General features: G+C 46.0%; 1 protein-coding gene across 2 annotated transcripts in view; it reads right to left on the bottom strand.

Annotated features, from left to right (window-relative positions):
- APPL2 (adaptor protein, phosphotyrosine interacting with PH domain and leucine zipper 2) overlaps positions 1-602 on the bottom strand; it is a 43,479-nt gene extending 42,877 nt beyond the window's left edge. The window contains exon 1 of one of the 2 annotated variants that reach the window (XM_058673344.1): positions 374-602. In XM_058673344.1, the coding sequence (XP_058529327.1) occupies positions 374-427 (54 nt within the window). In that variant the 5' untranslated portion in view covers positions 428-602. The remainder of the gene's footprint in view (positions 1-373) is intronic. The other variant, XM_058673343.1, reaches the window with a different exon arrangement.
- Positions 603-15,237: the final 14,635 nt, after the last annotated feature.

The following is a 15,237-nucleotide window of genomic DNA, read 5'->3' as shown; positions in this document are numbered from 1 at the left end:
ACAGGCTCGGAATTAGGACCCATGGGCGTTCCGCTGTTGCTAACAGGAACGCGATAAATGGGACAGGCGGCGCAATCTCCTCTTGGCAAGTGGCACGCCAGCGCCAAAAGGCGGCCTGGGATCGCTGGGCCCTGAATCCACCGGGTCTCCTGACCTCAGCAACACAGCAGCCCCAAGATCTCTAAGTCTCCGCCAACTTCGCCCGCATTCCTTGACAAGGCTTACACCCCTGTCCTGCAGCGGACAAAGCGAAGGGTGCCACCCGCTCAGGCGCCCTGAGGGATGGAGCTGGAGTTCTGATCCCACAGCTCAGTTTCAGCTGACTTGTGGGAAGGGGGTCACGATGCCCGTCCGCCTTCCTCCGCGGGCGTACCTGAGGGCTGTCCTGCAACGCCTCCTCCAGCAGGAGCTTGTCCACGGCGGGCATGGCGCGGCTGGGCAGAGGGCAGGACGGGAGGGCGCAAGGCGGGAGAGGCGGCCGCCGAGGGTGTGCAGGACTCAGGCGACGCGGCGGACGCTCCGTGCCCGCGGTAGCCACGCGCGCGCCCACGCCTCCACGCCTGCCCAGTGCTGGCCGCCGTCGCCGCCGCCAGCCAGTGCGCCTCCCAGCCCAGCCCAGCCCAGCCCCCGGCCGGCCGGATCAACAGGATGTGTGGCGAGCGCACCACCGGGACACCGGAAGTGTGGCGGGATCCGGCAGGATCGCCGGAAGTGTGGCTGCCCCGCTTCCACCCACGCGCGGATCCTCGCCGAGGGGACTCCTGAGGTGTTGGGGCTGCGGTTATGCAAGTCAGCTGGTAGTCTGAGTAAAAAGCCAAGGTAGGAAACTCTAGGGAGAAAAGATCCGGCGTTATGTACTTGTGGCTACCCCGAGAGCCTGTTGAGTGGAAGGAGATAGGAACGAACAGATTTTGCGGCTGTTATTCGCGCCACTTTAACCAAGATAGTCCTACTGTTGGCACACTGCTTTGTAGCGATAAAAATCTTAATGCTACCGAAACAATTCTGAGAGCAGAGAGGTCATCTAAGCCTACTTAAAAAAAAAAAAAATAACATTATCTTCTGTAATACTCAAAAATAATCATTTTGGGGATCACAGCCATTTATTTGGTTTAGGCAATATAATTAGGGCTTATCCTTCTGGTCTGTTCTAGTCTGTCATTTGGAGGAATTTCATGACCGCGTTTCTGAAATTGCAAAGAATGATCCAGTTCAGTGTTGTCCCCGAAGATGAGGAAGCGGGACCGCAAAGGGTTGTGTGGTCCGATGAGGTCGGTGAAAGCCGGAATAACAGATGAAGGAAGGGAAGGAGAGGGGGAAGCGTGGCAGGTGGAAAAAGACAACGCTTCCTATCAAAGCAAGGATTTCTGATGGTCTTTCTTGCGGGACTCTGGAGAACTCAGTGCCATTTTACGGCTCCCACCTGCCTCATTTCTCCACCATATACTTGCCTTCGCTTCAGGGGAACCATAATCACCAAGGTTCTCCATTTTCCTGTATTTCCTACCAAGTACAATTCAGTTACGTTCACTTCCCATTACTGCTAACCTCCCAGACTCTTTCCCAAGATCCTGTTCTTCAAGGTAGTGTCTCCCACACTTCCGTTTCCCTGATTGTCAGAGTAATGGGATGATGTGATTACACTAAGGAAAACAAATTTATGGTTTAACGTGAATAAATATTAAGAGGCGATATGAACCCTCAAAAGGGCTCAGACACCTGTAAGAGGGTTGGTGCCTTGTGTCAGGCCCTCAGGTGGAGAAGGAATCCTGAGACTGAAGGCTGAAGGAAAAAAAATTCAGTGTGGGAATGAACGTTCGGGAGAGGGCATTTAGGCATTCATGCTTGGTGAAAGGCTCAGGGAGCCCACACCAGAGGATCTGGCTTTGGGTCCTGGCTCCAGCTTCGTGTAGTGCAGACCCTAGGAGGCAAGAGTGTGACCCAAGGAGTTGGATTCCTGCCACCCAAATGGGAGACTGGAACTGTGTTCCCACATGCCTTGGCTTTGGAGGCATTTAGGAAGTGAACCAGTGAATAGGAGCTATCCCTCCCCCTTCCCGCCTTGCAAAGAAGTAATTGTTAACAATTTCATCTGGAACTCTTAAAATTGTTGTGAGGGAAGATCATGGACATCCCCTTAATAGCAGCTGAAATTTCTGGGCAGCAGTGAGGTCAGTAATGAGAGGTATGGAGATGGACTGTGTGGGGCAGTCATGGCATCTGGGGAGAGAGGTGGAGAGGGTGGGGTAAGGTCATGGGGAACCCTGTGATCCTGCAATCTTTGGCTCATTGAAGAGTACTGGGGGAAGGGCATAGGAAGCCATCAAAATGTACCCATGCGAGGGCCAGGTCTGAGAAAATCCCGGGGTTTGAAAGAGAGCAGAGTGGGGCCACAACTGCCAAGGGTCCTCTGGCTCAGGTGACCCACTTGGAGGAGATGCTTAACCAGCTGCCCCGTGGGGTTGGGGTAGGCAAGGTTCTCTGCTGGCAGTGCCCCTTCTTCTGCTTCCTCTTCTGGCCAGCCAAACCAATACCTTCAAATTAATTAATGTGACTTTTGGTGAAGACTTCATTTCCTCATTCCCTCACCCCAACCAAGGACAGTATGTCCTCTTTTCCTTCAGTGTGCTTCCATAGTACTTGGCTAGGTTGTTCTAGAACAGCACCTCTAATTGCCAACCCCCCAGCCTTCCATCTGGAGTGAGCAGAAACTTATTTGCTTCTGTAATGATAGTGCCTAGAACATTACCTAGCAACTGTTTGCTGCTTAATGAATGCTTATGAAAACATAATGTAATTATAACTCACCCATGATTAGCACTCCAGAATTTCAGAAGTGTCTTCATGATCACTCTGCTTTGATTTGACACCATAATGCTGTGAGATTCTGTCAGTTGTTCTTTAGCCCCTGCTGTGTATGTTAGATTCTCCTTAGAGGCTAAGGATGTAACTGGAAAGGAAATAGAAGTCGCTGCCCTAATGGAGCTTGTAATAAGGTGACAGTTTCTCTGAGGTGAGCAGCGTGTGTGCTGAGAGTTGATTGAGATGGTCAGGTAAGCAAAGCCAGGTGTGAAAGGGCTGGTGCCAAGGCCCTGAGGCATGTTCATCAGCTCGATGGCAAGCAGACAGGTCGGCAAGGCTGGGAAAGAGAGGCAGAGCAGAAGTGAGGAGATGACGGTGAAGAGCTGCCCAGCACCAGGTCACAAAGGGCCCTGAGCCCAGGGAAAGGACTTCAGGTGGTGTTGTTCTAGATGTGTCAGGCAGCGGTTCTACCAGTGTGCTCCTGAGTGGCAGAATCCAGCTCACTGCTCCAAAGAATCTGTCTACACTGCTGTGCTGTGGTATAGTGAGTCAAGCTTCCACCAGCAGCACTTGGATCCCATATGGATGCTGATTTGTGTTCCAGCTGCTCCACTTCAGCCCCGCTCCCTGCTTACAGCTTGGGAAAGCAGTGGGAGATGACTCGAGTCCTTGGGCCTCTGCACCCATGTGGGAGACAGAAACTCCAGGCTGCTAGCTTCAGATTGGCTCAGCTCTAGCTATTGTGTTCATTTGGAGAGTGACCTAGATGATGAAGGATATTCTTTCTCTCTCTCCTTCTTTTCTCTGTAACTTGCCTTTCAAAGAAAAATAACTCTTGAGAGAGAAAGAGAGAGGGTCTGTTTTACAGATGCTGTAGCTCAGTAGGAAGGCAGGCACCCTGACCCTGGGAGTTCACCCTCTTCACAAACCCCCCAGTTGCCCACACAGCATCTCATTCACAGTGAATGCTCTGTACGTGTTTGTGGGGTGATTGACATATCCTGTCTCCTAGAAACACCCGTGACCCTGGCTGTTTGCGCGGACCATGTGTGGGTGCACTGGGCTTCCTGCAGCCAGTCGGTGGGAGCTTCGAGAGGGAGCTACAGACCCACAGGGAGATCTGGAGGCCTTCAGGTCCAAGGACCAGCCTAGATCACAGTGAAACAGGGGGAAGAGGGAAAAGACCCCACTCTTTCTAGGGAGTTCATCTGGTGGGGACTGACCATAGATGGCCTTTCAGGACTCAGATACGATCCCGTCAGTCTGCTGTTGAAAATACTTGGGTGGTGAGCGTGGCCATTCAGTGCATGGATTAGCCACCACTTGGAATGCCCTTATTCCCCGGGCTCCGCTCCCAATTCCAGCTTCCTGATAGTGAACTCTTAGAGAATAAGCAAATAATGGCCCGAACACTTGAGTGCCTACCACCTATGTGGAAGACCTGGATTGAGCTCCGGGCCCCCTGGACTCAGCCTGGCTCAGCGTCAGGTGTTATGGCATTTGGGAAATGAAGCAATGGCTGGTGATGGAGATGCCTGTATCCCACAGCAGAGTATCTGGGTTTGATTCCTGGCTCTGATTTTTGACTCCAGCTTCCTGCCATTGCTGGTCCTGAGAGTTAGCAGTTACAGTCCAGATGACTTGAGTTCCTGCCAGCCTCCTGGGAGATGCAGAGTGAATTCCCAGCTCCCTCCTTGAGCTGTGCCCAACTCCGGCTGTGGCAGACATTTGATGAGTGAACCAGCAATGGGACTAGCCCCTCTTTGTGTCTCTTTGCTTCCCTAATTAATTAATTAATTAATTGATTAAAATGACAAAAGCAAGCATACATTGATGGGGCAATTGCTGTGTGCCAGATGCCATGCTAGCTGCTTTGCCTGCATTACTACCACGACTTGAAAACAAGTGTGTCCCCATTGGTCATACATTGAAACTTAATTCCCAAGGCAAACAACCTTGAAGAGGTGAAGGAGGTGAAGGTGGTACTGCCCTTCTGCAATAAATCATCTATGGAGCAGAGAGCAAGTGTTGCAAGACACAGAATCGGCTGGTGTGTCAATCTGAGAGTTAACAGCCTTCAGAACTGTGAGGAATAAAGTTCTCCTGTTTATAAATTAATGCACCTATAGTTATTTTTTATAGCATTCTAAATAGATTAAGAGAGTTTCCCCCAAAAATCTTGCTCAAAATCATTCACTTTTGGCTGTTGAAATATCTGTCATGAAGATAAGGGGCTGGGGAGGGAGTTGCTATGAGGGAGGACATCATGGTAGCATTGCAGGTTAGATTGCCACCTGCATCACCAACATCCCATGTGGACGCCTATTCAAGGCCACAGCTGCTCTACTTTCTACTTCATTTTTGTGCGCCTAGGAAGGCAGTGGGGGTTGCCCAAGGACTTGGGCCCCTGCACCCACAGCGGAAATCTGGAGCAGGTTCTTGGACCCTAGCTTCAACCTGGGACAGCCCTGGCTTTTGTGGCCATTTGAGGCATGGGCTAGCAGAGGGAAGATCTCTCTCTCGCTCTGTCTCTCTCTGTAACTGCCTTTCACATAAATTTTTAAGAAAATATATATTTTTTAAAAAGATGAGGGGGTGGGGCCAGGCAAGGTAGCCTAGTGGCTAAAGTCCTCTCCTTGCACATGCCAAATGCGCTTTCCCCATGAGCCTCTAACAAATTTTTGAATCTCTGTCCAAACTTCATTTCTGTGGTCAGTGACCCTCAACTTCATTAATGAAATATGCACTCTGTTCCAAGCATGGGGTTAAGGCACTGGAAATTCAGTAAGAGACTTGGGCTTCTGGCCTTTAAGGAAGCCCCACCTAATGATGGCAGGTAATTAAGGAGCTGAATGTTCCCATAAGGGGTGGCACACAGGATGCAAGGGAGCCATGACAGAGCAAAGGCTGGCATTTCTGGGAACCAGGACAGGGGCGTGGGGGAAGGAAGGATGGTGGCCATCATCAACCAGTTGGTCTTGCTGGTGGCTCTTGCCATGTTGATGTGCCTGTGAATCATTGTAAGTACGAGTGAAATCAATGTTCGTGATTGTATCTCTGAGGTATATTTAATGTAAAGTGTCTTGAACAATGCTCCAGGAAAGAAATCTTCAAAGAAAAATGCCTCCTACAATGACTATTTCAATACAAGGATCCATGGAATCCTACCTTGCTGGAGAAGTTAATACTGCCATTAACTTCAATTCGAAGGCCACAAATAATGTTCACTGCCATTTCTTAGTACCTGAATATTCATGTTGGGACATTGTATTCCATAAACAATGTAAAATTTTGTGTTAAGAATAGCTTATAATTTAGGAATTCCTGAGATTTTACTGAGATATTCTGGAGTGTATCTCTTAGGATCAGATTTCGCAGTGTCTAATAAGGAAAAAAAATAATGGCATCTGACACCTGATAGCAGTTTACGTTTCTGTCCTGTTCAGGAATTTGGAGGTAATGAGTCCAGGGCTAGCAAGGCTCTGGTGTTGGTCACAGATTCTTTCTATCCTGTGAGCTGGTTTCTCTTCACAAAGTCGCTCTGTGACCCAAGACAGCTGCTGGCCATCTAATCATTAAGCTAGCATTCCAACCAACAGGTTGCTGAAAGCCACAGAGCAGGACCCATTTCCACCAGAAACAACATTCACAACTTCTGCTCACATCCCATCCCATGTACCAGAACTTATTTATTTGTTTATTTTAAGATCTACGTATTTATTTGAAAGGCAGTTAGAGAGTGAGAAACAGAGAGAGACAGGCACACGTTCCATCTGATTTACTTCCCCAAATGGCTACAACAGCCAGGGTTGGGCCAGGCTGAATCTGGGAGTCAGGAGCTTCATCCAGGTCCCCATTGTGGATGCTGGGCCACGAGCTCCTGGCCCATCTTCCTCTGCTTCCCCACTCACATTAGCAGGGAGCTAGATCAGAAATGGAGCAGGTGGGACTCACATATGGGAGGCTGGCGTTGTAGGCAGTAGCTTAACCAGGAGCACCACAATACAAGCCACAACCAGAACTTATTATACATCCCATGAAACCAGAACTTACCATATGACCACACGTAGCCATACGGGAAGCTAGAAAGTTGGCCCTTTTCCATATTTTATATGCTCATTTGAGAGCCATGAGTTATTCTAAAATATGGTAAGAGCATAAAATGATGTAGTCCCTGTGAAAAACGAACATCTCCTCAAAACTTTCATATGTAGTTGCCATCTGACTAAATAAATCCCCCTAAGTGTCTTCCCAAGAGAATGGAAAGTGTCTGTTCACTCACAGACTTGCACACCAGTGTCCGTAGGAGCACTATTGATGGCAGCCTGAAGGTGAGAAGCAGTCCATTGTCCAGGAACTAACAAACAAAAGGTGACATTGTGATATACCCAAACAATGAAATCTTGTTTGACAGTGAAAGGAATGTGGTTGAATCTTAGAAGCCAAAGGAAAGAAACCAAACATAAGAGGCCAAGTTTGTAACTCCAACTTTGGGACTAATCCAGGATTAGCAAATCTATAAAGACAAAGTAAAAAAGTCACTGTTAGGAGTTGGAGGGAGAAGGGACTAGGGAGCAGTTGCTAACAGGGATAGTTTGTTTGTTATGAGTGATGGAATGTTCTGGAATTAGTAGTAAGAGTTACACAACTTAGTGAATATCCTAGAAGACATATACTTCAAAATTTTTGCATACTTTGTATACTTTAAAATTATGAATTTGGGGTGGGTCCTTACACCACTGGCTTAGTCCCTGGTTAAGATGTCTGTGTGTCAAAATGGAATCCCTAGGCTCGTGCACTTCCTGTTCATGTAGGAGCAGTGGTGGGTAGTTGGGTCGCTGCCACTCATGGGAGACCCAGATTGACTTCCTAGGTCCTGGCTTCAACTTGGCCCAAGCAGAGACCATTGTGACTGTAATTTTAAGTAAATATTGAATTTCATTATGTGAATTATGCCTTAATAAAAAGTAACAAATAAAATGAAGGAATAGCCATTTAGGGACAATGGTCTCTGTCTCAATGCCATAAAATGAGTTCATCATCAAAGATTCTTTTTAGATTTTATTTAGGTTAATGGGATGGAAGGGAATTTAAAAAAAAGACAATAAAATCTTAAAGCAGAAGAACAGGTCAGGCAGGGCTGTTACGAAGCTTTGGCCTCCATTTCTCACCACTTCAGTCTCTCACTGGGAATTCAGATTTGACTTTGCGCTTGAACTCATAAAACAAGACAAAGTTTAGGAAAATAATGTTTCAGTCATAGGATCACTGACTTCCAACTTCAGCACAATTAACAATGAGCCCTCTGCTCCCAGTGACATTGGAAGTAGGAATTGTCGAAATTTGGGAGCTATCTTAGAGAACTCATGGTCTGGCCCTCATGAAATATGGCTAGTAAAGCAAAAACCCAGAGGAGTAGCAGCATGAATATCCCTGAATGGGAAGGCCTGGCTTCGTCAAGAAGAGTGCTATGATTAGTTCACAGAGGAGGAGGACACAGTGTGGTACCACTGGAAGATCACTGGCTTTGGAGTAACACTTGTACTGGGCATCACCATTTTCCTGCTGTGAGACTTTAGGCAAATTGCTTAGTCTTTTTGAGGCACAGTTTGTTTCTGCTTGATATGGGCGTGACATTGCCCATATCGCTTGCTGTTCCCATGACACCCCCTGTATGTCTATGTCAGTCAGGATTCTTTCCACAGCCTATGGCAGAAGCCCAACTCCAACTAGCCTAGGAAAGCAGAAAGTTGGGTGGGGAGGGTTAGCTCTCCTGAGTTGTATAGGTCAAGCCAGGAGCTGGGAAAAGGAATGTCTATCCTTTGGGGCTCTCTCCACGCTCATCCAAATACTCGTCTCCACATGCGATGCATTCATTCTCTCAGACCTGAGTCTCGGAGCTGCTAGAACCATGCCTTCAGACAGCTGCAGACTTGCTTCTAGGGTGAGAGAGGAAAAGGACACCTCCCAGCTTCTACTCTAGAAACAGACTCCAGTTACTCTGACTTTGGACATGGATCTGTCCATGCCTTGGACCACTGGCTCAGCTGTGTGTGTGTGTGTGTGTGTGTGTGTGTGTGTGCATGCACACCACCAAGTCCCCTGAGACCAGAGGAGGTGGTATATGTTACCAGAAGAAGGGAGATGGATAGGGGAACTGGACAGACACAAGCATAGCAAGTCTCCCCAAAGCAGCCTCTTCCTCCACCCCAAGCTCTCTCCCTACTACTCTGCATCACAAGGAAAGGCGCACTGCGTGGTAGCTGAGTCCAGAAACCCTGGGAGCCCTCTCCATCTTAGCGCTGCTTGCAGTGATCCGCTAGTACTCTGCTCTGTGACTCCTCACACTCCCCTTCCCTGCAGCCTGTGTCCCACCATGGACCTCACAGTTTGGGGCCAGTGCTGTGCCCCACAATTTGCCCTCTTATTTCTTGTTATATCTCCCTATTTTTCAGCTTGGCAACTTTTATTCTTCCAAAGTGACAGTGTAGTCATGTCTCTTTCCTGCTGAAGGTTTTTTAGTGGCTCCCCAACTAAAACCAGCTAAATAATTTATGGTACCCTGTGCAAAATGTTCAGAAAGCAAAGGGGACTTAAGTGCCTAAAGATGCATTAAATTATGAGGCTTTTTCCTTTTTTTTCAAACTTTCTCTCTCAAGTTGGTATGGGGTTTTGGTTTCACTGAGTGTTGTTCTGAGTAGGGAACAATTCAAATTATAAATTAATAGCATGAAATGTACTGTTTGTCTTTACATAGTGCAGTGCCAGTTTCATATGAAAATACAATAGCACTGCATTCCCATGCAAAATCACTGAAGTCACACAATCGCGTTCTGCTGCCATTGTTTTTCATTCTTCCCACAACAATGGAAGTGATGCACAAAAGTAACAGTTGCTTTATTTCATTTTTTGGCATGCACAGATCCTATTACGACTAATGAAAAGTGGCATTATGACTAATGGCAGCTTCAATGATATGCCCCCTACACATAGTAGATCAATTAGCATTCTGTGGGGAAATGGTAAGACCATATAGATGTGTAATATACACAGCTCCTCTGTTCATGCATGTGTGTCATTGTCCTGCTAGACTTATAAAACACGAAGTCAAGGGGCCAGCACGATGGCTCAACTGATTAATCCTCCAGGCCTGTAGGCACCAACATCGCATGTGGATGCTGGTTCATGTACAAGTTGCTCCTCCTCCAATCCAGTTCCCTGCCTGTGGCCCGGGAAAGCAGTAGAGGATGGTCTAAAGTCTTGGGACCCTGCTTTAAGGTCCTGGATAAAGTTCCTGGCTTCAGCTTAGCTTCAGCCATTGTGACCATTTGACGAATGAAACAACAGATGGAAGATCTTTCTCTGTCTCTCCTTCTCTCTGTATATCTGCCTGTCCAAGAAAAATAAATATTTTTAAAGCAGGAAAACTTATAAAGTCAAAGATGAGAGTGTTATGAATTCCAAGACCCCCAGCAACAGCACATTACACCAGCAGGGAGGCCTTTGGAGGTCCCTCACCCAGGTGTGGCCACATCCCATGAAGCTGGTGCGTAGTATGCTTCACAGAAAATACAGACCTTCATGCTTAGTCCTCGACTCCTCTCTCCTCTTTCTCTATTCACTCTCCCACTGGCTGGACTCCTCCAGGAAGGCCAAGATGCTCTTCTACTCAGTTTCTTTGCCCTTGATACAACCCACGGTCACCATCTACTATGTTGTCATCACCAATAAAAGCCCAAGCTCCTGGAGGGCAGGGACTTAGTCTTACTGTTTCTGACTCCTCGGTGTCCAATACAATGCCCACCAAATAACAGGATACAGTATTTGTAAATGGGGTAAAACAGTGAAACAATGCCTGTTACACAGAGGTAGATTTTTGGTATTAGATTTTTGTTACTATAATGAAATGTTTCAGGTAGCCTCACTTTATAAAGGAGAGAGGCATACATTGGCTCATTAATGCTGATGCTCCTGCGACAGAATCTTGAGAGGGTACAGAGCATCATGTGGTAAGAGACAGGAAGTAGCTATGTCTGTTTATATCTATGTGGTCTCTAATAAAGCTACCAGGAACATGTCGTGATTCAATCTAATGCAATCCAAGCACCATAGTTGGACTAAGTTTCTACCCTCTTAGTGCCACTAAAATAAAACCTTGGCTTGCAAACCTCTCAGATCATGGGGACAAAATGTTGTTAGTATTCATTCACTAATTGAATCTTTAAACAGTCTGTACTGAGACATATATTATGTTCTTCAGCATATATTATGAGCTGGGTGTTTATGCACTGGTGAACAAGACGGGCAGAGTCCCTTCTACTAAGACTGTACTTTCTTGCAGCCTTTCTGTAAATGTCATTTCATTTCCTCTGGTTTTTACTGTGCCTTCCCACAAGGTAATTGAATCCAGTCATACATATTTGAAGACTTGTTCTCTGCTTCTGCTTTCTGCCGAGGATTCACTTTCTCTGCTCTCTTCTCAGGTACCAAGAGACGGATGCTGGGAAGGTGAAATCAGTCTGTTGGCTCTTGCCCCAGCTTCTGTACCAGCTCACTTCATTCCCTTGCAGGCCCTTTCCCTGTGATCGACTGCTGTTCTCCATCTCTCTCCCTTGTCTAATGAACTCTTTCACAACTTGAGCTGTCGTTCTTGTGTGATAAGCAAACTTGATAAGTGAAGCACCCAGTATCTGGTGATTGAAACTACAAGCATCTCATTTGCCATGTACTTGGCTCAATTGCTCAGCTGAGGCTAACTAGAGAGAAGACCAGAATTGTTCAACAGTATTGTTTGGATGTTTGAGTTCTTGGCGGCAGAGGCCCATTTTTCATCTTCTGCTTTCTCCTCTCTGACTCTCCATTCATCCACCTTGTGCATCTGGGCCAATTTAGAACATTTTATACTATACAGAGAAGCCAGCCAGGGCTCCTTAATGCATGTAGAAATACCTTTATGCACACATGGCTCTTTCTCTCACCATATTCCTCCAGCTGGAATGAATTTTTTGTGTGCTTAATCATAGCAAGAAGAAGAACTACTTTAGGAAAAATCTGGGCAAACTCACACCTGAATTTATTTGTGATTTAGAGAATCAAGTTGTGGGAATGTTCCTGATGAAGAAGGACCATAGTTAACATCCACACTTTCCTGTTAAGTATCAGGTACTGTTGAATATCAGGTACTGTTGATTCCTTCTAACATCTTGCCATTGAACAGTTAAGGGCTCCTCCAGGACATGGAAGAGGCTGGATTGATTATATAAATGGCCTCAGCCATTCTCCCACTGCATTTATCTAAATAATTCCAGTGACACTCTGACACTCTAAACATGAGGTGGGATGCTGAATTTAATGATCCACTTGAAATCATTCCCAATCCACAAACAGGTTTTCTTGGAATTTTTGTTCCTGAATGAAGTACTTATAAATCATGATTTTGATGCTCTGTGGAAGTCTTAACTTTTACTTTACTTTTTATGTAAATGAAAGCTAGAGAGACACAGAGAGAAAAGGAGAGAAAGAAAAAGAGAAGGACAGAGAGATATACACAGATCTTCCATTTGCTAGTTCATTCTTCAAATATCTACCGTTATTGGGACTTGAGTTAGGCTAAAGCTAGGAGACAGGAATTCAATCCAGGTCTCTCACATGGGTGGCAGCAGCAGCCAAGTACTTGAACTATCACTGCTTTCAGGCATTAGCTGGAAACTGGAATTGGAGGTGGAGCTCAGACTCTGACAAGGAGTACAGGTTCCCCGAGCAGCATCTCATGCTTGCCCAAGGCTTAGCTGTGAGTCACAGCCCTGTGGATTATACTTTGCACCCAAAAGATCACTGAGGAATCAAGGAGTCAGATGGGATTGTCCATCTCTACCTGAAAATTGACCCATAGCAGCCTTGCCTGACCAACCAAATGCTTTGGGCTCCTTGGGATTGATGCTAAAAACAGCGTTAACAGCTACACTAAGTAATAACTGCCATCAGTATAGACCTATTGTACATTAGTTGTGGTGTTAGATGCTTCACATTGTTCTTCCTTTAAAAAAAGATTTGTTTATTTATTTTTATTGGAAAGTCAGATATACAGAGATGAGGAGAGACAGAGAGGGAGATCATCTGTCCATTGAGTCACTCCCTAAGTGGTCCCAATGGCCGGGAGCTGAGCTGATCTGAAGCCAAGACTCAGGAGCGTCTTCCAGGTCTCCCTGGTGGGTGCCAGGGTCCCAAGACTTTGGATCACACTCAACTGCTTTCCCAGGCCACAAGCAGAGAGCTGGATAGAAGTGGAGCAGCTGGGACATGAACTGGTGCCCATATGGGATTTTGGCACATGCAAGGTGAGGACCACTCCAGCCCCACCATTGTTCTATAATTGAAAACAACTATTGAATAAGTTATGGACTATTATTATGGGCTTGTGTGTTAGGAAAAAGAAGGGCACAAAACAAGTTTGGGGGTCAGAGGTTTGGACTCAGATCTGCCTGATGATGCATGTGCTCTGCTGACCACACTGCACTGCCTCCCTGAACAAAAAGGATTCTCCCGTGATTCTAAATCCTACACCTGGATGCTGCTCCCTCAGCTGCAACTGTGTATAATTGAGTTATTGTGTTACAGTTATGTCCAGCAGGGAACAATGACAACATGTCGCAGGGAGGAGTCTGTGAGAAAATATTCCTTTGGTCTTATTTTTAGGAACAGCACATTTCTTTCCCATACAATTGAAATACAATTTGCTATTAAAAGGAAACTTTTTTTGAGAAAGGGAAAATATGTCTTTATTCCTTTTTTGTGTTATGAAACAGAGAAGACGGATCACAGCTGATTCTATACTTGATGTGTCAAAGCCATTTTCTTGATGTGTCAAGGCTATTTCAAGGCTGCTCATGGTGGGCTTTTGCCTTGTCAACAATTAATTTTCATTTATTTATTTATTTATTTATTAAGATTTTATTGTTATTGGAAAGCCAGATATACAGAGAGGAAGATCTTCCATCGGATGTTTCACTCCCCAAGTGAGCCGCAAACGATCCGAAGCTGGGAACCTGGAACCTCCTCCAGGTCTCCCACGCGGGTGCAGCGTCCCAAAGCCTTGGGCAGTCCTCGACTGCTTTCCCAGGCCACAAGCAGGGAGCTGGATGGGAAGTGGAGCTGCCGGGATTAGAACCGGCACCCATGTGGGATCCCGGGGCTTTCAAGGCAAGGACTTTAGCCACTAGGCCACGCCACCGGGCCCAATTTTCATTTATTTTATTTATTTATTTTTTAAAGATTTATTTTATTTTTATTACAAAGTCAGATATACTGAGAGGAGGAGAGATAGAGAGGAAGTGGAGCTGCCGGGATTAGAACCAGCAGCCATATGGGATCAAGGCGAGGACCTTAGCCACTAGGCCACGCTGCCAAGCCCAATTTTCATTTATTTTTAAAGGACGTCAAAGTCATTCCTCAAAACCCTGCTTCATCATCCTGGAGATCCTGCAAAGTTTTTCATAATAGTCATTTTTCTGTGAAATTTGAAGATTCCCTAATAGAGCTTCCACTGGTCATCTCATGTCCCAAAAGCACTGCCCAGCTTCAGCCATTGAACCCCATTCCAGTCAGAAGTGGGAAAGGAGAAAGAAGAAGTAGGAGGCAACTGGGAGGTTTTTAAAGGGAGAACTAAAAATAAAAGAAGAAAGAATGTGTAAGTCAAATTGACACCCTATGACTGGATTACTGTTTATATCTCTTGTCCATATTCCTACAGAACAGTAGTCTATCAGCCTTTACTTGTTGAACACTTTATTTGGTTGAGCATTAAGCCTGAAATTATAAAATAAGGCAAAAGTGTGTTATCACAAAAAGTAAAAGAGAAAAAGCAAGGAAGGAAAGAAACTCGTCATGATCTTAAAATTACATCTATGTAATGTTATCAAGTAGCATCCTCTTTATATTAGTGATAAGAAATTACTTTCCAATGAAAATAAAAATGGTCTTTAGAAAACAAAAAAGAGGGGCTCGGTGCTATGGCTCGTTTGGCTAGTCCAAGGGCCAGGATCCCATAAGGGTACCAGTTCGTGTCTCAACTGCTTCACTTCCCATCCCAGCTCCCTGCTTGTGACCTGGGAAAGCAGTAGAGGATGCCCCAAAGCCTTAGAACCCAACATCCATATGGAGATCTTGAAGAGGCTCCTGGATCCTGGCTTCAGATTGGTTTAGCTCCAGGAATTATCGCCGTTTGGGGAGTGGGCCAGCGGATGGAGGATCTTTCCCTCCGTCTCTCCTTCTCTTTATAAATCTGCCTTTCCAATGAAAGTAAATGGCTCTTTAAGGGAAAAAAAGAAAAGAAAAATTAAATAACACACAGTGCTCCTGCTTACATTCAGTTGGGCAGAATTAAATCCCATAGTGACATCTGGCTGCAAAGGAAGCTGGGAAACTCTGTATTGCCAT

The sequence above is a fragment of the Ochotona princeps genome, chromosome 15 (assembly GCF_030435755.1).
Source record: "Ochotona princeps isolate mOchPri1 chromosome 15, mOchPri1.hap1, whole genome shotgun sequence".
NCBI lineage: Eukaryota > Metazoa > Chordata > Mammalia > Lagomorpha > Ochotonidae > Ochotona > Ochotona princeps.
The sequence above is the reverse complement of the archived record's forward strand: the minus strand, read 5'-3'. Positions and strand labels throughout refer to the sequence as shown.